The 25,082-nt window shown below is 41.2% G+C and overlaps 1 protein-coding gene across 18 annotated transcripts in view; it reads left to right on the top strand.

Annotated features, from left to right (window-relative positions):
• Positions 1-25,082, top strand: part of MAP4 (microtubule associated protein 4) — a 163,140-nt gene that overhangs the window by 108,507 nt on the left and 29,551 nt on the right. For 11 of the 18 annotated variants that reach the window (XM_036266850.1, XM_036266849.1, XM_036266851.1 and 8 more), the window contains 4 exons: positions 1,233-1,364; positions 1,910-2,920; positions 3,886-4,008; positions 6,011-9,361. In XM_036266850.1, coding sequence (XP_036122743.1) covers positions 1,233-1,364; positions 1,910-2,920; positions 3,886-4,008; positions 6,011-9,361 — 4,617 coding nt within the window. The remainder of the gene's footprint in view (positions 1-1,232; positions 1,365-1,909; positions 2,921-3,885; positions 4,009-6,010; positions 9,362-25,082) is intronic. The other 7 variants (XM_036266860.1, XM_036266864.1, XM_036266861.1 and 4 more) reach the window with 1 other exon arrangement.

Raw genomic sequence — 25,082 nt, 5'->3', positions numbered from 1 at the left:
TCTTTTATCTATAAAATGGGGCCATCAGTAGTTCCTGCTTAAAGATGAGGTGATGATTAAATAAAATTATGTAAAAGTACTTTGCATAGTGTTTGTTGCATAGTAAGCATTAAACAGCTCTTAGTTATCAATTAGTAGTATCCTCATTTATGGTGGTGTATATTTTTTTTTTATTCCTCACCCGAGGATATTTTTCTATTTATCATCAGATTGAGTGGGAGGGAGAGAGGGAGAGAGGGAGACAGAGAAAAACATCGATGTGATAGAGCCACATTGACTGGTTGCCTCCTGCAGGACCCATCCAGAGCTGGGGACGAACCGCAACCAAGGTACATGCCCTTGACCGGAATCGAACCTGAGACTCATTGGTCTGTGGGTCGATGCTCTAACTGCTGAGCCAAACTGGCCAGGGCTGGTGTTGTATAACTTTTAAACAAAATTTTACTTCTACTCATTTTAGGTTTTCATCTGGATTTTTAAACAAAAAGACAGATTAACAAGAAAAGAATAGTTTATTAATGCATGTAGCATACTTCACACAGGAAAAACGTAACTCAAGGTGGTTGCTTGTTGCTTAGAATTTCTGTTTATGTAGCATCTTTAACCAAAAACAATAAATTTGTAGAGAAATGACAGGACAAAGGAAAGCAATTTTAGGCTTCTAAGGGTGGCAACCAGGGGAGGTAAATATATGAGAGGGAATTAATGGATTTGTTTGCAGATTGCTCTCATGCCCTCTCTGGGCTGGTAAGAATTTACTCTCTAGTGAAAGGAGAATATATAGCCTGCCTTTAGGTAGAAATCAGAGAGCTTTTTTTCTTAATCCTCACCCACAGATATTTTTCCATTGATTTTTAGTGAGAGTGGGAGGAAGAGAGGGAGGGAAGGAAGGAAAGAGAGAAACAGAGAGGGAGTGGGAGGTGGGGAGAGAGAAACAGCAACGTTAGAGACACATCCATTGGTTGCCTCCTGAACGACCCCAACCAGGATTGGGGATCGAACCTGTAACCTTGATACATGCCCTTTACCAAATCAAACTTGTGACCCTTGTGTCCGAGGACCAACACTCTGACCGCTGAGCCAAACCGGCTAGGGTTTGGGTTTTGTTTTTCATTGGTTCTTAGGTTTACATATTTATGGCAGTATATAAAGCTGATTTTAAATATCAAATACCTTTTTTTCCCATTGTTGACCGAGTTTTAAACATGTGTTTGTTTGTGTTACAATATTAGGTCTGCTTCCCTGTGACACATTTGCTCCTGTAGCAGTTGTACCTCAAAGCTGGCAAGTGGAAGCCTCAAACTCTCCCCACGCCGGGGTCTTCATTTCCCCGGAAGCCACACAACCTCCGCAGTCCACAGCAGGTAAATTATTAGAACCCCTCTTTATCGGTTTTTGGGTACAGTATCAATAATCAATATAAATCATCAGATGTATTTTTTTAGCACCATGCAGCAATATAAATAAAAATGTCAGAATAATCACAAATATTTTTAAACTTATATTACTGATTTCACAGATAGAGGAATTAAGTTGTAGTTGAGATATAAGACTTGGGGTTAGTGGGCAAAGAAAATCTTTTTTAATTTGGTGCAGATTTAAAATTCTAGGGTTCCACATTCTATTTCTGACACTAATTGTGTACCTATGTTGTTGTTGTTTTAAACCTTGGGTTTTCTTCTCTTCTTTGCTTTTTCTCCTCCACCATTTTTTCTCCTAGTATCCTATTCTTTAAACGTTGGGACTGTCAGAGTAGGCACAAATGTATTAACTGGATAGCATCTTAGTTATGTTTTGGATATTAAGGTCACAAAAGCCAGATATTCCTGTGCCCTAAGAAAGTAAGTTTTGACTGCAGAGCTACGAGCAGACAATGATGGGTCCTAAATTTCCAATGTATTTCCCTTAGTGCCAGCCAAAGAGGTAGAAATGGCATCAGCTGAAGAGAGGGCATCAACAAAAGCATTGGAAATGATGGGACTGAATGCTGCTGACATGGCACCATCTAGAGAAACAGAGATGGCTCTGACTAAGAACATGACACCAATCACAGAAACAGAGGTGGTGCTGACCAAAGACATGGAACCACCTACCAAAGAAGATGTGTCATTTGCCAAGGACATGGAATCATCCATTGAATCAGATACGGCTGTAGTCAAGGACATGGTACTACCTATAGAAGCAGAGGAAACCCCAGGCAAGGATGGAATACTATTCAAAGAAACAGAAAGGGCACCACTGATAAAAATGGATTTGGCCCCAGCTGAAGGCATGGTATCACTCTCAGAAATGGAGATGGCACTGGCTAAGGACGTTGTATCATCCACAGAAATATCCTCAGCCAAGAAGTTGGCCTTGTCCTCAGAAACAGAGGTGGCCCCAGTCAAGGACATGGCTCCATATCCAGAAATAGAGATGTCCCTGGGCAAGGATGTGACTCCACCTCCAGAAATAGAGATGTCCCTGGGCAAGGATGTGACTCCACCCGCAGAAACAGAGGTGGCCCTGTTCAAGGACATGGCTCCAGCCCCAGATACAGAGGTGGCCCTTGTCAAGGACATGGCTCCCGCCCCAGAAACAGAGGTGGCCCTGGTCAAGGACATGGCTCCTGCCCCAGAAACAGAGGTGGCCCTGGTCAAGGACATGGCTCCCACCCCAGAAACAGAGGTGGCCCTGGTCAAGGACATGGCTTTATCCCCCAAAACAGAGATGACCCTGGGCAAGGATATGGCTCTGCCTGCAGAAACAGAGATCTCCCTGGCTAAGGATGTTGTACCACCCTCAGAAACAGAGGTGGCACCAGTTCCAGTTAAGGACATGGAAGTTGTACGGACACAGGGAGAAATACATGAGGATTCCCAGTTAGAATCTCTCCAGAATGAGGGGCATTCAGCTTCACCTACTTCCATGATTTCACCAGGTATGGACTTACATTCAATCTTAGTATTTCTGTCTACCAGGGTGTAGTCTGCAGAAGGGCAAGGGACAAGCATCATGCCAGGTAAAATAAAGACAGTATTTGCAAATCTGTACACACTCTTGCTGCCAGACAATTACGTCTCACCTTCACCCTCCTCCAACACCTTCTTCATCCTTACTGCCTGTTGATCTTCCTGTTTTTCTTATAGATCAGTAAGCAAAGAGGACATTCACAACCTCTACTCCCTCACCTACCTAACTACTTGTGTCTGTATCCAGAGACTCTGCCCCTCCTGTTGCTGGAAGTAAACGTCCCTGCTTCCGATTAAGGCCACCTCTCTATTTTGTACTAGAACCCATCTCTTCTTGCCTACTTAAGCATATTGCTCTGGCCTTCCTCTCCTTTCTTTCTTTATTTTAAAAAAATATGTTTTTAATTGATTTTTAGATAGAAAGGAAGGAAGAGGGAGAGAGACACATCCATGGTCTGCCTCCAGCATGCCCCTGACTGGGAATCGAACCAGTGACCTCTTGGTGCATGGGGCGATGCTCAATTCGCTGAGCCACAACCGGCCAGACATTTTTAAAATTTTAATCCTCACCCAAGGATATGTTTCTATTGATTTTTTTTTTTTTTTTAATTTGAGAGAGAGAAAGAGAGAGGAAAACATCAATGTGAGAGAAACATCAATTTATTGCCTCCCGTACATGCCCTGACTGGGGATCCAACCAGTAACGTTTTTATAGTAACTTCCACCAACATGCAAACATTTATTTTTCCCATCTTACTAACAAACAAAAGCCCTTCCAACTCTACCTTCCCACTACCAGTCCACTTTTCAGCTGCCCTAACAGAAGCATCCCTCATTCCTCAGACCCTATTCCCGTCCCCAATTTCTGGAAGGTGGAAAAATAGCTGAAATCATGATTCTCTGAAATCTGTGTGGTTTTTACTGTTACCTTTAGAACCAGTCACAGCCACGGCCCAAAAGTTCAACTTGCCAACAGATGAGGCATCTGTGTTAGAGAAACTAGAGCAAAAGAAACCATTCAGTAGTCAACCTTCTGAGCTTTCTTCAGAGACCTCAGGTAAGTTAGGAAAATGAAGTAGACTCTTTGGAACCACTGAACCTGGGAGTGGTGGGGTGATGGTGGTAATCAGTTGCAGCGTTTAGGAGGTCGTTTCTCTTTCTTAGACAGATTTTACCTTGTTTTGGCAGAAAGTCAGCTTGTTACATACTTTTAAGTGATCACTATGCCAACTCAGGACACCTAAATTTTAATCTGGATCAAGCTGTTCACCATTCTATCCCATGTGGTCTTAGGCAGATTATTTAACTTTCCTCAGTTTACTCAGCTGTAAGAGGACTCTACTGATCCATTGTTCTGAAAACCCTGCCTAGTTACAGCGTGTCAGCTCAGCAGCACAGCATTGCTTGGAAGCTTGTCAGAAATACTTGATCTCGGGCTCCACCTCAGACTTTCAGAATCACAATATGCATTTTCACGAGTTTTCCAGATAATTCTAGTGTACATTAAACTTTGAGAGGGACTCCTCTCAGGAACTTTCTAACTTAAAGTTTGATTATTCAATGAACTTTAAGATTGCATGTTTTTTATTGTAAGGCAGAAACGTACATGTGATTATCAACTTGATTCTCTGCTTACTTTTCTGTGACTGATTAGAATGTGAACTGGAGGACACGGACCATGACTTACTTCACTTACTGTCTCTAGTGCTTTGCACACTGAAGAAGCTAGCACCAAGAAGCCAAAATAAATGCTTAGAGTTTTTTTTTTTAATGTTGTTTTAGTGACTCAGCATATCAATAAAGATTTATTAAGTTTCTATTGTGGACAAAATACACTATGCTAAGGCACATAGATATTTAAATCTGGGTCCTTGCCCTTATGTTATTATATCATAGCCTGGATGGCAAGAGAAGTTCCCAGGCATGAACTCGGAAACCAACGATTTATATAATTGAATTAAATAATATAAGAGATGTACCAAATAGCTACTGATTAATTGCCAAATTAAATGTTATAAATGCTGTCGGGTGCGAAAGCCTAGCAATATTTTGAGAGAAGTGATAATTGACCTGAGGTATTAAATAAAGGGTAGGATTTGGAGGACTTTGGAGGGGTACAAACAAAAACAAAAGATACTGTTTAAGTATTTTAATATTCTCTAAAGTCATTTCATTGGGTCAGACTTGACAAGAGCTGCCCTAAACCTGCTCTTAATGGACTCTTTCCAGGATCTTGGATCCATGCAGCATTGACTTGGAGCAGGTGGTTGAACCAGTGGACTTCCTGAAACTTTTCCAAGGGTGTTTATCCCAATTGTTTTAATTCATTATCCTACTTGGCATTATGTAGATTTCTCTGTTTTTAGGGAAGTACATTTAGGAACAGAACATTGAAATCTAACACACTTGTCTTTTTAAGTAGGAGGCTCTTGTTTTGGAATGATGAAAATTTTTCTCTGGCCAAAATACTAATTCAGTATCTTTTTTCTTTTCCTTTCTTCTTCTTCCCCTTTTTTTTTTTTTTTTTTTTTTTTTAGTAGCATAAGTCTGGCCTCTGTTTCCCAGAATTTATCTGATTAATTGGATAACTAACTAGTATAATATTGGTGACAGACTCCTAGAATTATAAATGTAGATCATATGTATTTCATTTAATTAATAAATGTCACCAAAAAGAGATAGGAGCTTACCATTTTATTGCAGAATTGGGACTTGTTTACCTAGTATAAATGAGGATAAATATAAACAAATATCAGGTGAGATTTATAGGCAATAAGTGCCTATTATAGGGGTTAGAAAATCTCTGAATTTCTTTTCTTCAGTTTTAAATACTTTGTAATTATGCTTGAAAAAATCTTTACTTAAGATGATTATCTTTGCTAAATATTTGCTATTCCCAGTTAAGGGTGAGAATGTTTCAGAAAAAGAGTTTCCTAAATGAATTAGTATGTGGGTTGGTGAAAATAGGCTACTTAAATGAGTCACTAAATGGACTTTTTAAAAAAAACAATAACAAGGAGTTTTCTGTTTGGAATCTTGGCCACCTTCCTGTATTGCAGGTACCCTTCCCACACAAGCCAAACAAGTGTGCAGACCCAGTGACCGCAGGGCCGCCCGGCCCAGGCCTACCAGGGTCCCTCCTGAACTTCTGGGAGGCTCTTCACGGAAGACTCTTGATCCTGGGCTGGGCCCCTCCTCTTTGTCTGAGACGGGTTGGGTCTCTGGTTCAGTTTCCTGTGGTGAGCCTGGAAACCAAAGGAAAACTATTCATGTTGACTTCCTTGAACCCCAGAGGGATCTTGGCAGGGAAGCCTGGGATGTAGAAAGCACAGCAATAGTGATGAAGAAAAAAAAGAAGAAACCAAAGCAAAAAAGGTATTCTCAACCTCAGGTTGGGGGACCTTGGGATTATGACAGTGCAAAAGAGGCTAAAGGTCATCCCTTTGTAGCTGACCCACAAAAATCAGGTGTCCTTCCCAGCCATTCTACCACTGCGGGTGCGGAATATTCACTGACATCCAGAGAAAACCTGAAAAAGAAATGTGAACTTGACTCCAGAACAACCAAACTGGCAGCTGAGAATTGGGTCTCAGAAAGCCTCAGTGTTCCTTTGAGTCTTTTGGAAGAATCCCCGAAAGCTGCAGAAAATTCTCAGCTCAAGCGGAGTGGAGAGGCAGAGGTCAAAGGTATGAAGTCAGGACCACAGAGCCAAGACAGGAAGTCTTTGCAGCAAGGTGAACACAAACCACAGACCGCTCCTCACCCGGAGGCTCCTGGGGATAAAGGCCAGATGGCAGGCTCTCTCAAACTGAAAGGGCCCCTGACAGAAGTTTCTGCACACAAAGTAGAAATTCCTTTGGAGGTCAGACCAAAAGAGGGTTGCTTTCCTGTCTTGGACCAAGAGGTTATGGGGGAAGTTTTAAAATCCACATCAGCAAAAGAACTGCCTAATTCGATACCCACTTTGACAACAAGTAATCCATTAGAAAGTAGTCTGAAAAAAGAGAATGATGAAAGGAAAATGACTAAGCTGCAGATTGACAGACAGAAAGAGTTCTCTGAAGTAACTGAAGATGTTAAAGAACTTAACAAGGAAGCTTTTCCAGAGCAAAGACAAGAGATGAGCATCTTAGCTTCTGAGCAGCCACCACAGGACAAAGTTCAGGTTCCTGGGCCAGGGAATGAACCATTTAAGAGAACGGCAGGTGATGGCAAAAGCAGGAAGGGAAGGGGGAGTTCTGGAAAAGTGAGAGTGAGTTCTGGGAAGGCAAGAACAAGGACTGAGCTGCCGATCTCTCCAGACAGCCAGGGGGATGGCAGAGCTGTCCTTGTGCCAAATGAACCAGCCCTTAAAACAGAAAGAATGGCTGCTGTGGATAAGAGTGAGGAGCTGGGGCTGGATTCTTCCAAGAAGCCGGGAATCACCGCTGATCTTCCTGAGGCAGTGGTCGTGGGGGAGCCTAAGGAGACTACTGACCCTAGTGTGGCAAGCACCTTGCAGGCATTGATTTCTTTGGGAACTGGGTCAGGTGTGACTCAGACTCCTGGTGCTACGACAGAAAGAGGATCTGTGGCCATAGATCTAGGTGTCAGTAACCAAAGCAAGGAAGGAAAGTGTCCTTGGATGGGTCAAGAGTCAGCTCCCTGGATTTCTGAAAAGCCTAAAAAAAGAAGCAGTGAAGGCAAAAACAAAAAGTTTAAAAATAATTATTCTACACAGCTTGCTAAGGTAGAGAGCAAGGAAGAAGTCCTCAGCCCATTCCTCGTAGGGAAGGGTGGAGGTGCTGGTGGCACTTCCCATCAAAACAAGGAGTTAGGACTCACTTTCCCGGTAAATCCTGAACCTTTGTTCTCACAGACATCGAATACACCTACAGTGGAGATAGTTGGCCGACAGGATAGAACTGGTGAGGTTAATTCTTCTGAGCTTGGGGTTCTTGGTAGGAACAAAACAGCCACAGTCAAGGATTCTGCTGTTATTGAAGCAGCTACTAAGGTGACAGATGTAAGCTGCCAAGACCAAATCCAGAGGGCAGGACTTCTTCCTTCAGTACTGCCTGAGGAGCATAAGACAGATGCAGCCAAGGGGCACACTGCAGTGACTGACAAACCAAATAAAAAGGGTAATGATGGAAAAAGCAAAAAGGTTAAAAATAGCTTTTCTGAGAAGCACATTTTAGAGAATAGGACAGATGCAACAAAAAGACATGTTCCCATGGAAGCCACAGGAGACCAGAGAATAGAAGGAATGGGCTATGTGGATGAAAATAGAAATATTACATTTACCTGCCCCAGAACACTACCAGAGGTAATGAATAAGTCAGACCCTCTAAAGGCTCTGGATTCAGCAGCCTGTGAAAAACTGCCCACTCCTACTCCTCAGTTAGTAAAGGAAGGTGATTCTTTTCCAGATACCTTGGCAGAAAGTAGGCAAGAGACAGCCCCGGCCCAGATTTCCAATTTATTAGTGGTAGGTAATTGCAGCAAAGATGGAGTCCCAGATCAAGAAAGATCCAAGGCTCCCTCTGCTGTTACGCCCTTTACAAGCACAGGAGGAGGTGCTCTGGCTTTTACAGCAGCCATAGAATCCATGAAGAGTCCTGGAGATAACTGTCTTAAGAATAAAGGTGAGCTTGCTGATCCCATGAAAAATAAAGCAGGGATAGAGGGAGGGAATGTGGTAGGAGAATCTGAGTCACTTCCCAATGATGCATCTAAGCATTCAGTAGAGAAAATCACAGAACTAGCAAAGGGGCACCTTTCTGGAGTGCCAACAGAAGACCAGAGCCTACCAAGTGAACTCAGAGGTCTAGAAGTATGTGCAGATAGGAGTAATTTTCCAACATATCCAGTAAACAAAAGGAAGGAGTCTGAGGAAGATTCTGCTTCAGTTCATATTCCTGACTTACTGGGAGACAAAGCACAAAAGCCCCATTTCTGTGAGGACCAAAATGCTGAAGGTAGAGAGTCCAGGGGCCCAGCTAGTTTGAATAAGGAGGTAGATATGACACTCTTGCCTCCAAAAAGTGAAAAGGATAAATTGAAAGGAATTAGCCTGACTTCTAAAATCACAGAATTAGAAGATGTTTCCTTGCCAACACCAGAACTCCAATCAAATTTCTTAGATGGCCAAGTAGGAGCTACCCCTTCGAGCATGGTAGATAAGTTAGTAGTTACTGCTTCCAAGGATCTTCATCTCCCAGAACCCAAAGATAAGATCTTGGAGGCACCTGAGAAAGTGACAGAAAAACCTGAATCAAAGATCCTGGGTGAAGGGAAAAAGGAAGAAAAAAGAATGGCAGAACCGATGAAAGGCTACATGAGACCCACCAAGTCCCGAGGACTTCCCCCACTTTTGCCAAAGTCTGCAGTCCAGGAACGAGAGAGATCCAAGCAAGCGAAGTCCAGCGGTATGAACCTGCCAAGGGGCAATGTGTGTGCTTGTGGCTTTTGAGTCTGCATCAGAGATGCAAAGAGCTTGTGCTTTGATTCCATCCAGACTTTAATTATTCTTGTTAATTATTGATTTGTTGGCATGAAAAATGTATAACTGCTAATGATGTGTTTTCTGCAGCCAAGGCATGTCTTGTGTCCAGCTTAAAGAGGCTGGTGACTTGGTTGCATGCCTTTTTACTCAAAAAGGAACCTTGAGTTTTAGGGGAAGTTGTATTTCAAACAATCAGTTGTTTAGCAGAAGGACTATCACCATCCACTATCCTTAATCTTTTTAAAAAGTGTGCCTTGTATATATAAATTTCCAGCCACATTTAATCATTATTTTGTATAAGGAGGAGAGAGCATTTCACATCCAGCTGTGTGCGTGGGATTTTGTTAGTATATACCGGGGTGAGCAAAAGTACATTTATAGTTGTGAGTACATGAAACAGTTTATTCTTGTATTATTAATTTACTTATTAATTATTGTTATTGTATTGTGTTAACTAAGCCTACTTTAGCCCCCCCCTGTATATGTATCTTGTGCTGGTAGGACTAAATATTCCAAATTGCTTTCCTAAAATGGTCTGCCTTTGATGAGGAAATGAGAGCCTCCAGCCAGCATTGGTAGGCACAGACTTCATTTGTGTTTCTAGTAGTGGGAAATGACCCCTCAGTGACGCAGCCACATCAGTCACCAGTTTATTGCTTACCAGTTGCCTGTGGGATAGAGCTTTGGGCATAGCCTGTGTCCATCAAACAAACAGTCTACATCCATAGGCAAGTCTGTGAAACTTGTCCATATGGGATTCCTCATAACTTTGCCATTTTTGGCTCTAATCAGTCAAGTAATTGGCATGAGATTAAGAAAGATGATTCCTTAAAGATTCAGAAATTTTAGCCTTTTTACCCCCTCCCTGAAAAGTATACATCTAATCATGACTTCCCTGAGCCTAACCTCCAAAAATTGGTTCCTGACCTTCGAGGTTTTTCAGTCTACAAATAATACTATTTCTTATTCACTGTTTCCCAACTTGCATGATGCAGCTACTAACTCCAGAAATGAAAAAAACACCAGTTGGCCTTAGTAGGTAGTTTGGCTTTTGGGGAGGCTTCGTCATGGGATGGCGTTCTGCATGATATGGACTTGTTTTGGGTAAAGCTTGTGCTATGCATGGATTTGTACCTAGTAAGAAACACATGCTGTGTGAATAGAGAATGCTGAAGGTTGTTATTTGCATAAGATATTCTCATCTTTTCTGTTTTTATCTTCTTTCTATTAGCCATCTTGTTGCCAACACAGAAAATAAAGTTGAATGTAGGAAGCTTTTCAGCTTTTAAGATTTCCAGTGTTCTATCCAGTTCATTAATTTTAATGTATAGATTGGTTCTTTTCGTTTCAACATTGATACAGAGGGTAACATTTAAATTTTCTGACATCAGCCATGTCTTTTTCTCAGTATCTTCCAAGAAATGTAGAAAGAAGATTTGTTCTGATTCTTGAGGAAGCAAGGCAGATGCCATAGAACTTTGGGTCCTGCTTTGGCTTGGCCAGGCTCAGAGGCTGTGTTAGTTAGGATGGTTTTGCAGAGTGGCTGTGGAGAGGGTGATGTATGTGGGGTAAAATTTATTGTTTCTTCTCTGAATTCTATAATACTTTTCCCCTAAGGGTAATCTCTCTCTCTCTCTCTCTCTCTCTCTCTCTCTCTCTCTCTATATATATATATATATATATATATTTTTTTTTTTTTTTAATTAACTTATTTTTGTTACAGATGTTTCTCCTTTTTTCCCCTCACTGATTCCCCCCTCCTTCTCCTTCCCCACCCTGTCCCCAGCTTTGTTGTCTATGACCTTTGTTCATACATACATGAATATAAGTTCTGTGGTTTATCTCTCCCCCACCACCCCCTGTTCTGGGGATTGTCAGTCTGTACCCCACTTCCACGTCTCTGGGACTACCCCATTCCACGTCTCTGGGACTACCCCATTCCTCAGACTGTTATGTTCATTATATCCACAATAAGTGAGATCATATGATACTTGTCTTTCTCTGTTTGGCTTGTTTCGCTTAGGATAATACTTTCCAGGTCCCTCCATGTCGTCTCAAAGGATAAGAGATCTTTCTTACAGCTGCATAGTACTCCATTGTGTATATGTACCACAGCTTTTTTATCCATTCGTCAAATGATGGACATTTGGGCTGTTTCCAGGTCTTAGCTATCGTAAATAATGCTACTACGAACACGGGGTGGGGGGTGGGGGGGGTGGTACATATATTCTTTCTGATTGGTGTTTCAGGCTTCTTAGGGTATATTCCTAGAAGTGGGCTCACTGGGTCAAATGGCAGTTCAATTTTTAATTTTTTGAGGTAACACCATATTGTTTATATATTTTTAATAGTTAAAAAAAAAATTTTTACTCATTTTTGAATAGGTAGTACATTCACATGATACAAAGGGTACACAGTAAAATTTAAGTCTGCCTCCCTCCCTTAACCTCCATTCAAATTTTCCTCTCCAGAGGCAATTATTGTTAACATTGTCGTACACATCCTTCCAGATAATTTAATGCATAAAGAAGCAACGACATACATATTTCTTGATTTTATATAAATGAGACATATTACACATGCTGTGTGCCTTGCTTTGTAAACTTAATTATTTTAGAGAGCTTTGCAAGTCAGTACAAATAAAGGGGCCTCAGTCTTTTTAACATCTGAATAGTATTTCACTGTAAGGATTTACCCTAATGTCTTTTACCACTTCTTTATTGATGGACGTACAGATGTTTTCCACTTTTTCTCAGTTAGAAACAAGGTGCATAAACTGTACTTACTTGTACAGAACGCCATACTTGTGTAAATATAATAAAAAAGGGCTCTGTGGTAGGCTCTGAAGTTTGAGGAATATGTATTCATAATTTTGATAGGTGTTGCCTGATTGTTCCCCTTAGGGCCACAGAGATGTACCAGAGCTGTACCTCACCCTCAGCAGTACCTGTTCCCCTGCTCTTTCTCTAGTAGGATGACTTTTCTTTTTTGTTTTATTGTGCTGATCTGATAGGCGAAAAATTATTTCTTGGCATAGGTTTTGCGTTTTGCTTATTTAATGACTTCCTTGTTTATAAAAGCCATCCCTACTGTTTATAAAAATATTTTCTCTTTAGTTTTTCACATTTTGAATCTTTGATCATCTAGAATCTGCACATGTGCGCGCACTTGCGTGCATGTGAGTTTTGTTTATGAGATGGGAGGTAAGATTACTTGGTTGTCCCAATATCATTCGTATATAATCTGTCTCCCTCAGAAATGCCACCTTTGTCATGCTTTAAATTATTGTATGTATTATGGTCTGTTTTTGGACTTTCTTTTCTGATCCATTGGCCCTTTCCATTGAGGTTTCAATAACACAATATGGCTTAGTAATATATTTTAATATTTGCTACATCTATTCCCATGTCTCATCCTCTTATTCTTTTTTTTCCCTCTCACTAGACGACATTTTTCCATTTTTTGTTCAGATAGAGTGGGAGGGAGAGAGAGAGAGAAAGAGAGAAACATCGATGTGAAAGGGACACATTGAGTGGCTGCCACCCACATGACCCATCCAGGGCCAGGGACAAATTGCAACCGAGGTACGTGCCCTTAGCGGAAACCCAACCCAGGTCTCTCTGGACCACAGGCCGACGCTCCAACCGCTGAGCCAAACCGGCCAGGACTCATCCTCTTATTCATTTTCAGAGTTTTCCTAACTATTCTTGCTTGTTTATTATTACATATAAAGTTGAAAATTCGCTCTTATAATTTGGAGGGGAAAATATTCAGTCAATCTTTCTTTTTTTTTGAAATCACATTAAATGAATGGATAACCCTAAGGAGAGTTGATGTCTTCTATGTTGAATTTTCTATCCACCAACATAATAATATGCCATGTTTAATAATGTCTTATGTTCATTTATGTGTCCTATTTTCTCACTGGTATTTCAGTGTTTTCTTCGTATAGATCTTGTATATATCTAGTAAGGCTTATTTCAAGATGTCCCGGAAGCAGGAGAATGTTCAGAGCAGAATCTCAGGCAAGGCTAGGGCTCAGAGGCAGGGGACTGTGTGGACTGGAGAGTCTCTGGATTTGTGGTAGGGGACTGGGCAGGGTGACACCTTGTACCCAACCACCACTGGTTCATGTGAGCTCTGATGTTTCACCCTGACTGGTTCTATGGCCTTATTAAATTTTGTCTTTATTCCTTACTTCAAATTATTCATCTTAACTGCTCCGCCCCCAAATTGCCAGTGGTTCTCACATATCTTGTTTTCATTTGTCCTGTGGTCAGGTGGTGTTACCCATGGTTTTCAGTGTTTAGATAGTAAAGATATTAGTGGTATTGATAAAAATAATAGCAACTACCACCTTTTACTTGAAGATTATATGCCTGGGTAGGTAGATAGTCACACATGCGCACGTGCACACACACACACACACACACACACACACACAATGTTATGAAGGGTTCTTTCCATTTACAGGTGAGAAAATGGAGACTATCCATGTTAAGGTCATGCAGATAGTTAAGGTCATGGCAGAAGTACAATTTAAATCCTGCTCTTTCTAGCTATAAGGCTTATGCTTTCCTCATTCTTGCCTCAGAGGAACCTTCCAGAAGTTTTAGATTTTTAAAAAGAAAAAGATGAAAGTTGGCAGTTAATAATTTATTTTTTTATTTTAATATATAAGCACTTTTCTAGTTGGGGAACTGGAGACACATCATGAGAACATACATTGTAACTCAGAAGCTATTTTGGGATTAGAATCTAGGTCTTTTGACTCTGCCTAGCATTTATTCTCCAGGCAGAGATTGACTTATTCATGTGTTCTTAACACCCAGCACACAATGTTATATTTATATGATGCCTAATGACATTTTCTGAATTATAAATGAATTACCTTTTGCTGTCATATCTTCTTTGGAAGCAGGGAAAGTGAAAATACCGATAAAAGCTCTTCCAGCTTCCTCCTCTTTCGTTATTTATTTATGCCACTCTCAAGTTTGGGGAAACTTTAGCAGAAGGTTTCTTCACATATTATGCATGTTGTTCTGGCAGGGAACATTGAGATACATTGGGAAATCTGAGCTCAACTTGTCAGAAAAGGACTTCTTGTGGGATTGTGTTTTTTGTGAAGTTGAAGGGATGATCTTAATGGACTCTAGTGTATGTTGTTGCTCCCCTAGAAGCCAAGGAGAACTATGTGATGGTGCACTTGGCACGTTGTGGGACAGTTATAGATCCCTGTGGATAGGCCCTTCCCTCTGTTGCACTGACAGCCTGGTCTCTCTCTCTCTCTCTTTCTCTCTCTCTCTTTTTTATCTAGATTCATTTCTTTTTCTTTAGTTTGCTTGAGCCCATCAGCTGGGAATGTCAGTTTATGGTGGGAAATTCTCTTGGTGTGAAACTTTATAAAGCCCAAATCCTAACAGTTTCGAGGCCCTTGTACATAAATAAAATATATGCAATAGATAAAAAGCGAGTGGTAATTTTAGATCTTACTACAATTTTGCAACTGGAGAAGTGCCCATTTGGTAATGTCTTCTCTTAACAGTAGTGCCATTTGTGAAGTTTCTTTCCTTATTGCTTCCTTCCCACTTTCTCTCTCATGTTCTGGCTTTTTTTGTCTTACTGGCTGTATATTAATGAAATTTATTTAGAATTCTATATATCACACAACTAAAAAGAAACTATATGCTCAGCACTATCTTAAATTCTTTGTACCCTCAAACAATTCTGACCTACTGTTTAACTTATTTCAATGAGTGCATCTAAATATTCTTTGAAACAAGTCCAGCAAATATTGGTTATTCTACCTTTTTTTTAAAAAATACATTTTTATTGATTTTTTAGAGAGAGAGGAAGGGAGAGAGAGATAGGAACATCAATGTTAGAGAGAAACATCAGCTACCTCCTGCACACCCCCTAATGGGGATCCAGCCTATAACCTGGACACGTACCCTGATTGGGAATCCAACCAGGACCTCTCAGTCCATGGGATGAGGCTCAGTCTACTGAGTCACACCAGCCGGGCTTGGGTATTCTACTTGAAAAGGAGGTTCTTCCCTCTCACTTTTAATCTCTGTCTGACAAGTAGCATTGGAAGATTCAAAAAACCAATGACAAACAACTTAGCTTCTGATTTCAGGTATTGCAGATCAGGTCCTGTTTTCTGGGGCACAGTGAGCCTAGCTAAAGCTGAGTTGAAGGATTATGATGGGTGTGTGTTAGATTTCCTTGACAGAGGGTGTTTCCCGTAAGTAATGTATTTTAGATTTGTGACATGAGCCGGGCGACTGGGCAGCCACTGTTTTTGTGGTCCCAGTATATGAATTACCTTTATCAAAGATCACATAAGTCAGATTATTAGCTTCAGTTTTTCATTCCATCTGTCTGCATCCCAACTTCTGCAAATTAATCAGGCCAAATTGTGATTTTCTTTTTATTTATTTATTTATTTATTTATTTATTTATTTATTTATTATTATTTTTTAATCCTCACCTGAGGATACTTTTCCATTTATCTTCAGATAGAGTGGGAAGGTAAAGAGAGAGAAAGAAACATCAATACAAGAGAGACACACCAGAGAGACACATTGATTGGTTGCGTCCTACCCCACCCCCAGGGTTTCTGACTCAAACCAAGGCCAGGGCCAGACCAAACCACAACTGAGGTATAGTGCCCTTGACATGAATTGAACCTGAGACTCTTTGGTCCGAGGGCCAATACTCTAACCGCTGAGCCAAACTGGCTAGGGCCAGAATTGTGATTTTCTTGATTCTTAGGTACTAAGAAATGTTTCTAAAATTTAGTTAGAATGTGGTTTTGAATTGTTTTTGCATGTATGTTTGAATATGTAAATACAAACTCATTTACTTCCAGGTAAATAACTAGATAATAACTTACAACCTTCAGCTTTTATGAGTGTCATCAATCATTGTAATCAGTAGAATTAAGGACTTGTATTGTAGTGGTAATTTATTAGAAATTGTTTCCTGGAGACAATAACAAGGAACATTTGGTCAATGTGGAATGTAGCTTTGTTGCCTTGGTAACTGATAAGAAAGAATGCCGGCCAGCCAGTTGTGGAGCACATTAAGGCCTGAACAGATTGAGGACTAGCTCAGGGCACAAGGCAAAATCAGAAACATCTGCCAGTAAGTGTATCTGCTGAGATCTGCCCTGCAGGCAGAGCTAGCACCCTAGGAGATTTGACATGTCCTATATGGTCTGATACAAGAGCCTTAGAAACCACTTTTGGACTAGATGCATGGGTGTCAATGCACTTTCCTCAGACTCACAGAATTTAAAAATCTTTAGCCCAGTGGACATTTCAAATCAGCACCTGCCTAGTTGAGTATAGTGATGGGAAAGATCAGGTCAGATGATCCAGAGTCAGTGCAAAAGGAATTCATCCACCCTGCCACGAGCAGAAATGAGAGTGTATCAAGCACTGTGCCGGACACTCACGTGGCAGAGATGGACAGGTGTTATTCCTGTCCTTTAGAAGCTTCCAAGGAAGACACATAAATGAAGCATTATGGTGTAGTTTCCAAATCCTGAGAAGAGGCAGAGCAAGTGTAGTGTTGCAAAAACAGGAAGGAGTCATTTTGGGGGTGAGGTTGTTAAATGAACAAAACTTCCTGGGCAGAAAGCTCTTCCGAAAGAAAGGATTTATTGAGCCAGATGCTCTCCAGAAAAGGACCAGGTCCTGGGGCATGAAGTCTAAACTACCAGCAGCAGGACTAGATGGAGAAGGCAACATGTCTGAAGTCCTGAGGTTGATAGGCGCTTTCATGCATTGTGCTTTGGGGAAGAAGGTTAAATTGTTTTGAAAGAATTTACATTGGCCATAGATAAGGGGTCAGGAAAAGGTGAAGTGGAAGTATTCTTTGACAGTGCACAGTCTTTAAGGAAGAAATATTTACTACTTTGGATTGTTTACAGGCAACAGTCCTGACAGTTCATGCCTATGCAGAGTGTGGTGGTGTCAACCTAATAAACACCTTGAGGTTGATTCACAGCTCCCGCACGCACTCAGGATTGTGAGCAGTTGTGTGTTAGTTGGTCCACAGCTATTAACTGGTTAACTGCTCCATCTGTCATTTAATTTAGAACATCTCAGAATTTTTCTCTTGTCAGGGACTAGAAGACTTCACAGAGGAGGTGACACTGAAGTGAGTTGTGAATAAATAGGAATAAAACCCAGAGGCAAGGAAATCCAGTGTCCCTGAGTCTAGAATTTAAGTATTCTAGTTCATAAATACGTTTCTTTTTACCCAGGCATGCTCAACTTTGTAAGACTTATGTACATTCCTCAACCACCAGTTTGAGAAATACGGCAGTGGCTGGGAGGTTTGAATTTTTTGCTTCAGCTGTCTCCTGTGTGTGAGCGTGCCTTCCTGGGTGAGATTATGCCTGTAGCTCTGAAATGGACTAGAGCACTGGCAGAGACGTCAGATTTTCCTAATTATTCTATACTGGGTGTTCTCCATTGTTTGCCATTCAGGTAGTTTTCACCTCATTTGGAGAGGAACAGACTCATTTATTTATTTATTTATTTATTTATTTATTTTTTAATAAGAGAAAGTTTATTTATGAAGTCACAGAGGTAGAAGAAATGGGATCAGGAAACAAGTTACAGAGGCAAAAGAAGGGCCCTTGGAGTTTAGAAGAAAGAGAGAGTGTATTTCTTCTCTTTCTGGATCCCATTTGCTCTTCTGTAAAATGAGAGGATTAAGTTGGAGGAGTGCCAGCATTCTGGGTCCATATCATAGCACACACTCAGTGTCCTTACAGGTCATGGAATGACCCTCAATCTAAACGATACAGAGAATGGGATGCTATTTTCTTTGTTTAATTTTTTTCCCTTTTGTTTTAAGAGTGTTATAGATGTCCCCCTTTTTCCTCCATTGATCCCCTCCTTCCCACTCCCACCCCCCCTCCTGCCTTCCCCAGCCTATTGTCCATGTTGATTGGTTGTGCATATAAGTTCTTTGGTTTATCTCTTTCCACCCCTCCCACCCCCCATCCCTCTGAGGTTTGTTAGTCTGTTCCCTACTTCCATGTCTTTGGATCTCTTTTGGTTGACAGCTTATTTTGTTCATTATGTTCCATAAATAAGTGAGATCATGTGATATTTGTCTTTCTCTGACTGGCTTATTTCACTCAACATAATACTCTCCAGGTCCCTCCATGTCATCTCAAAGGGTAAGAGATCTTTCTTTCTTACAGCTGCATAATATTCCATTGTGTATATGTACCACAGCTTTTAGGATTCTTGTGTTTTGTTTTTTTTAATTCTCACCCGAGGATATTTTTCTATTTATCTTCAGACAGTGTGGGAGGGAGAGAAAGGGAGAGAGAGAAAAACATCAGTGTAAGAGGGACACATCAACTGGTTGCCTCCTGCACGACCCTGACCAGGGCCGGGGGCGAACTGCAACCAAGGTACGTGCCCTTGGCTGGAATCAAACCCGAGACTCATTGGTCCGTGGGCCAACACTCTACCAGTGAGCCACACCGGCCAGGGTCCAATGGCTTTCTTAATACTCCAATAAAGAACACTCAGAAAGGGAAAATTAGCCCTAGCCTGTTTAGCTCAGCAGTTAGAGGGTCAGCCTGCAGACCAAAGAGTCGTGGGTTTGATCTGGTCAAGGGCACGTATCTCGGTTGTGATTTGAGCCCTGGCTCTGGTTGGGGTTGTGCGGGAGGCAACCGATCGATGTATCTCTCTCATCTCTCTCGCTCTCTCTCCCTCCCTGCCACTTTATCTAAAAATCAATGGAAAAATATCCTTGGATGAGGATTTAAAAAAAAAAAAAAAAAGCCATAGATTTCTGGATGTTAATTTTGTATCTTGCTATTTTGCCAAATTCATTAATTAAGTCTAACAGATTTTTGATGGGATCTTTAGGGTTTTCTATGTACAATATCTTCATCTGCGAATAATGACAGTTTCACTTCCTCCTTTCCAATTTGGATCCCTTTTATTTTTTTCTTCTTATCTAATTGCTGTGGCTAAGACTTTCAGTACTATGTTAAATTAAGAGTGGCAAAAGTGGGCATCCCTGTCTTGTTCCTGTTTTTAAGGGAAATAGTTTTAGTTTTTGCCCATTAAGTATGATGTTGGCTATAGGTTTTTCATATATAACCTTTATTATGTTGAGATATGATCCCTTGCCCAGCTGGTGTGGCTCAGTGGTTGAGTGTCTACCCATGTACCAAGAGGTCTCTGCTTCGATTCCCAGTCGGGGCACATGCCCAGGTTGTGGGCCAAATCCCCAGTGGGGGACTTGCAGGAGGCGGGCAGTCAGTGTTCTCTCTCATCAATGTCTCTCTCTCTCTCCCTCTCTCGTCCTATCTCTCTAAAATCAATAAAGAAAAAAAACTATTAAAAAAAATAAGAGAGAGCCCTGACCAGTTTGGCTCAGCGGTTAGAGTGTCGGCCTGCGGTCCTGAGAGACCCGGGTTCAGTTCCTGTTAAGGGCATGTACCTCGGTTGCATTTTGTCCCTGGCCCTGGTTGGGTGGCAGCCACTCAATGTGTCCCTTTCACGTTGATGTTTCTCTTTCTTCCTCTCTCTCCCTCCCACTCTATCTGAACAAAAAAATGGAAAAATGTCCTCGAGTGAGGAAAAAAAAGAGAGAGAGATATCCCTCTATTCCCACTTTGCTGAACGTTTTTATCAGAAATGGGTGCTGGATTTTGTCATATGCTTTTTTGGCATCTATTGATATGATCATATGGTTTTTATCTTTCATTTTGTTTATGTGGTATATCATATATAATGTTTTGTGAATATTGTCCCAGCCTTGCTTCCCTGGGATGAATCCCATTTGGTCATGGTGAATAATATTTTTAATATGTTGCTGGATCCGATTTGCTAATATTTTGTTGAGGATTTTGACATCTATGTTCATCAGGAATATTGGCCTGTACTTTTCTTTCTTTGTAGTGTCTTTATCCGGTTTTGGAATTAGGATTAAGCTGGCCTCATAAAAAGAGCTTGGAAGACTTCCTTCTTCTTGAATATTTTGGAGTAGTTAAGGAGAATGAGTGTTAGTTCTTCTTTGAATGTTCGGTAAAACTCCCCTATGAAGCCATCCAGACCTGGGCTTTTGTTTGCTGGGAGTTTATTATTTACAGCTTCAATTTCCTTGGTGGTTATTTGTCTCTTCAAGTTTTCTGTCTCTGGTGCAGTTTTGGGAGACTGTGATTCTAGAACTTTGTCCAGTTCACCTAGGTTGTCCAATTGTTGGCGTGTAATTGTTCATAGTATTTTTTAAGTCTTTTGTATTTCTGTGATGTCAGTTGTTACGTCTCCTCTTTCATTTCTGATTTTGTTTATTTGGGTCCTCTCTCTTTTTTTTCTTAGTGAGTCTGGGTAAAGGTTCATCAATCTTGTTTATCTTTTCAAAGAACCAGCTCTTTGTTTCATGGATCTTTAATTGTGTTTTTTTTTAGTCTCTATGTCATTTATGTCTGCTCTGACCTTTACTATTTCTTTCCTTCTACTTGCTCTGGGTTTTTCTTTTTGTTTACTTTCTAGTTCTTTAAGTTGTAGAGTTAGATAGTCTGTTAGAAATTTTTCTTGTTTCTTGAGGTAGCCCTGCAGTGCTATGAAATTCCCTCTCAGGACTGCTTTTACTGTGTTGTGTGTTCATTTTCATTGATTTTCAGGAATTTTTTTTATTTCTTCCTTGATCTCCTTGGTGACCCATTCATTGTTTAATAGCATGTCATTTAGCCTCCATGTGTTTGAATTTTTTTAAGTGGTTTTAGTAATTAATTTCTAGTTTAATACCATTGTGATCTGAGAAGATGCTTGACATGATTTCAGTCTTCTTGAACCTGTAGAGACTTAGTTTGTGTACTAATATGTGGTCTTTGAGACCCATGTGCACTTGAAAAGAATGTGTATTCTGTAGTTTTGGGGTATAATTCTCTGTCAATATCTATTAAATCTATTTGATCTAGTGCATCATTTGGAGTCTCTATTTCCTTGTTAATTTGTTGTCTAGAAGATCTGTCCAGTGATGTCAGCAGGGTGTTGGAGTCTCCTGCTATGATTATATTGCTGTTGATTTTTCCTTTGAAGTCCTTCAGGTTATCAATATATTTTGGTGCTCCTATATTGAGTGCATATATGTTTACCAAGGTTATATCCTCCTGTTGGATAGATCCTTTCAAAATTATGTAGTGGCCTTCCTTGTCTCTTGTATGGCCTTCATTTTGAAGTCTGTTTTATTAGATATGAGTATTGCTACCCCAGCTTATTTTTTATTTCCATTTGCTTGAAAAAACTTTGTTCCATACCTTCACTTTCTTTTTTTTTTTTAATTTTTTTTTATCCTCACCCGAGGATATTTTTCCATTTTTTGTGCAGATAGAGTGAAAGGGAGAGAGAGGAAGAGAGAGAGAAACATCGACGTGAAGGGACACATCGAGTGGCTGCCACCCGCACGACCAACCAGGCCCGGGGACAAACTGCAACCAAAGTACAGTATGTGCCCTTAGCGGGAACCGAACCCGGGTCTCTCCGGACCGCAGGCCGACGCTCTAACCGCTGAGCCAAACTGGCCAGGGCCATACCTTCACTTTCAACCTGTTTGAGTCTTTTGTTGTGAGGTGGTTCTCTTGTAAACAACATATATATGAATCATGCTTTCTTATCCATTCAGCTACTCTGTCTTTTGATTGGAACATTTAATCCATTTACATTTAAGGTTATTATTATTATTATTATTTTTATCCTCACCTGAGGACATTTTTCCAGTTTTTGTTCAGATAGAGTGTAAGGGAGGGAGGAAGAGGAAGAGAGAGAGGGAGAGAAACATCAACATGAAAGGGACACATCAAGTGGCTGTCACACGCACGACCAACCAGGGCCAGGGACAAACTGCAACCAAGGTACGTGCCCTCAGCAGGAACCGAACCCGGGTCTCTCAGGATCGCAGGCCGACACTCTAACCGCTAAGCCAAACCGGCCAGGGCAGATTTTCTTTCTTTTTTTAAAAAAAATTTAAGCAGCATTCTGGGTACATTCTGTGTATTAACTACCTTGTGAAATGCTTTTTATGTATATGGAACCTCACACCTTTCATGAGAGGTGGATTCTGTGGGTGTCCTCATATTATGTTAGGTTCTCCTGCTGTACTCAGATCCCTGGGTAACACCAGACTTATGTGTATGCCTGAGCATCTAGCTGACATGGTATCTTGGCCTTTTGCCTCTAATCTGGGCTTCTTGTCTGGACTTATACTTCTTGGCCACTGATTCCCCAGATTGCTGCTTCCAGTTCTCAAATTCTTGATGCCTGTAACTCTGAAGTCTCTGCTTGGTGCAGCAACCAGATGCTGACCTCATCATTCTCTTCCTTCCTTCAGGCTAACCACATTTCTGATCTATGCTATGAACGCTGATCCTGAATATGTGCTCCTTTGTGACTAGCCGGCTTCATTCTCCTGGTTTCTGCTTCGGGTCTTTTGGCTGACTCGCCTTTTGCAGTTTGCTATTTAGGGGGAGAGTTGTTGAGACAGGGTATGTGAAATTTGAAGGTAGCAAGGACTTGCAATTCTAGCATTTTCTTTTTTTGGTACTGGTGGGGAGGGTTTGGGTAGGCTGTCTGGCTTGTTCTTTGCCTAGGCTCTTTCTGCCCCTTCAGAATATGGCAGCCAACTCAGATCATTTTCTTCAGGCATGCCACTGCATCCCTCAGTCATGCCTCTGCCCACAAGCAGCACCTTTGCGTGGGGAGTGGTGGGGTTTATTGAATATACTGGCTTCTGGAGCCCCAAGTTAAAATCACACTGTGAGCCCTGGTCGGTTTGGCTCAACAGTTAGCGCATCAGCCCACAGACCCAAGAGTCACGGGTTCAAATTCCAGTCAAGGGCACATGCCTCAGATTCAGGTTTGACTCCTGTTCCCCGTCGGAAGTATACAGGAGGCAGCCAATCGCTATGTCTCACGTTGATGTTTCTCTTTTTTTATTTATTTATATATTATCCTCACTCGAGGACTTTTTTTTTTTTTTTTTATGTTTTGTTCAGATGGAGTGGGGCGGAGGGGGGAGAGAGAGAGAAAGAGAGAAACATCGACGTGAAAGGGACACATCGAGTAGTTGCCACCCGCACGACCAACCAGGGCCGGGGACAAACTGCAACCAAGGTACATGCCCTTAGCGGGAATGAACCAGGGTCTCTCTGGACTGCAGGCCGACGCTCTAACCGCTGAGCCAAACCGGCCAGGGCTGATGTTTCTCTTTCTCTTTCTCCTCCTTCCCTCTCTCCACTCTATCTAGAAAGCAATGGAAAAATATCCTCAGGTGAGGATTAAAAAAAAAAAAAATTACACCGTGAGTTGGACACTGCAGTACACCTGTGATTCCTTGAATGGGCGTTTCAACCTTTTTATTGAGATGTAACAGTGTTAAAAATGTGAAACTGGAAAGCACCTTAAAGATTTCCCTCATTTTATGGATGAAGAGACTGAGACTAGGAGCAGTTATATGAATTGCTCAGAATCAGAACTGTTAAGTGGCACAGAGATTTAAAAACCTGGCCTTCTGACTTCAAACCAATTTCTTTGCCCCTACAAACCAAAGATAGAAGGTGTCAGCAAATTGAGGGTGAATGTGTGTGTGTGTGTGTGTGTGTGTGTGTGTGTGTGTCTGTGCGTTTGGGGGAGTGACTAGTTGAGTGGGTGGGCTTATTGAAGCATACCTAATTTCTAAGATCTTTTTGAAAACTTTGCCTCTGGGATGTTTGGACTACATTGCAACAAATACCCTCCCCACCAGACTGTCTTAACTTTCCTCATGTATTGTACCTACTTATATTACTTAGTTATAAAGTGTATATTTACAAACGTAAGAAAGCCCTAATTGATTTCAACTGGATTTCATCAATAAGGCTTTCTGTACCCAAGGCTCTCCTCTCTTCTTGGTAATCTCTTCACACTTTATATAGACCAAAGATGGAATGATTTTTAACTTGGCCTTGTTTTCCTAAAAGCATTTTTAAAAACTTAACAAAGTCATTGCAGTTGATTGCAAATGGATTTTTTAAAAAAGCGAACTTTATTTTGGAAAAAGACGTCTTATGTATTCTTGATAGGATATTTCACAGTTCCTATTTTAGTACAAGATGGTAACAAAGATCAGCTTTGTTCAAGGTAGATTATGGTCTATCCTTTAAGTGTAACCCCACCCCCTCCCGAGAATTTTCTTTTGTGGATCCCTCAGTCCTGAATGTACAGTTTATAAACTCAAAGGCCAGGGCAGCAAAGGACCGTGCTAAATTAAAGAGGGTCACTGGGCTCTGGTGGGCGGATAAAACTCCAAGCCGCAGACTGCCAGAATTCTTACGTCTCTGAGGTCAGAGGAAGATGAACTGCCCCAGTGCAGTGCGTTCACATGGCAACTAAGTGCTCAGTAGACTGGAAAGAGCAGGGCTGATGTAGAAGGCAGAGACCCAGCCTGTCCAAGGAACCAAGGTGGGGCAGGAGCAGGAATGAAAATAAGAGGGATGTGTTGTCACATGACTGTCTTATAAACGGATACCTGTCCCCAAAGCCCTGAAATGGTTGCAGTCTTTAAATGAACCCTTTATTAAACTTCCACATGCAGAGCTACAGATGAAGCTCTCGCTG

This window comes from Molossus molossus, unplaced genomic scaffold (genome assembly GCF_014108415.1).
Source record: "Molossus molossus isolate mMolMol1 unplaced genomic scaffold, mMolMol1.p scaffold_m16_p_18, whole genome shotgun sequence".
NCBI classification, from domain to species: Eukaryota; Metazoa; Chordata; class Mammalia; order Chiroptera; family Molossidae; genus Molossus; species Molossus molossus.
The sequence above is the reverse complement of the archived record's forward strand: the minus strand, read 5'-3'. Positions and strand labels throughout refer to the sequence as shown.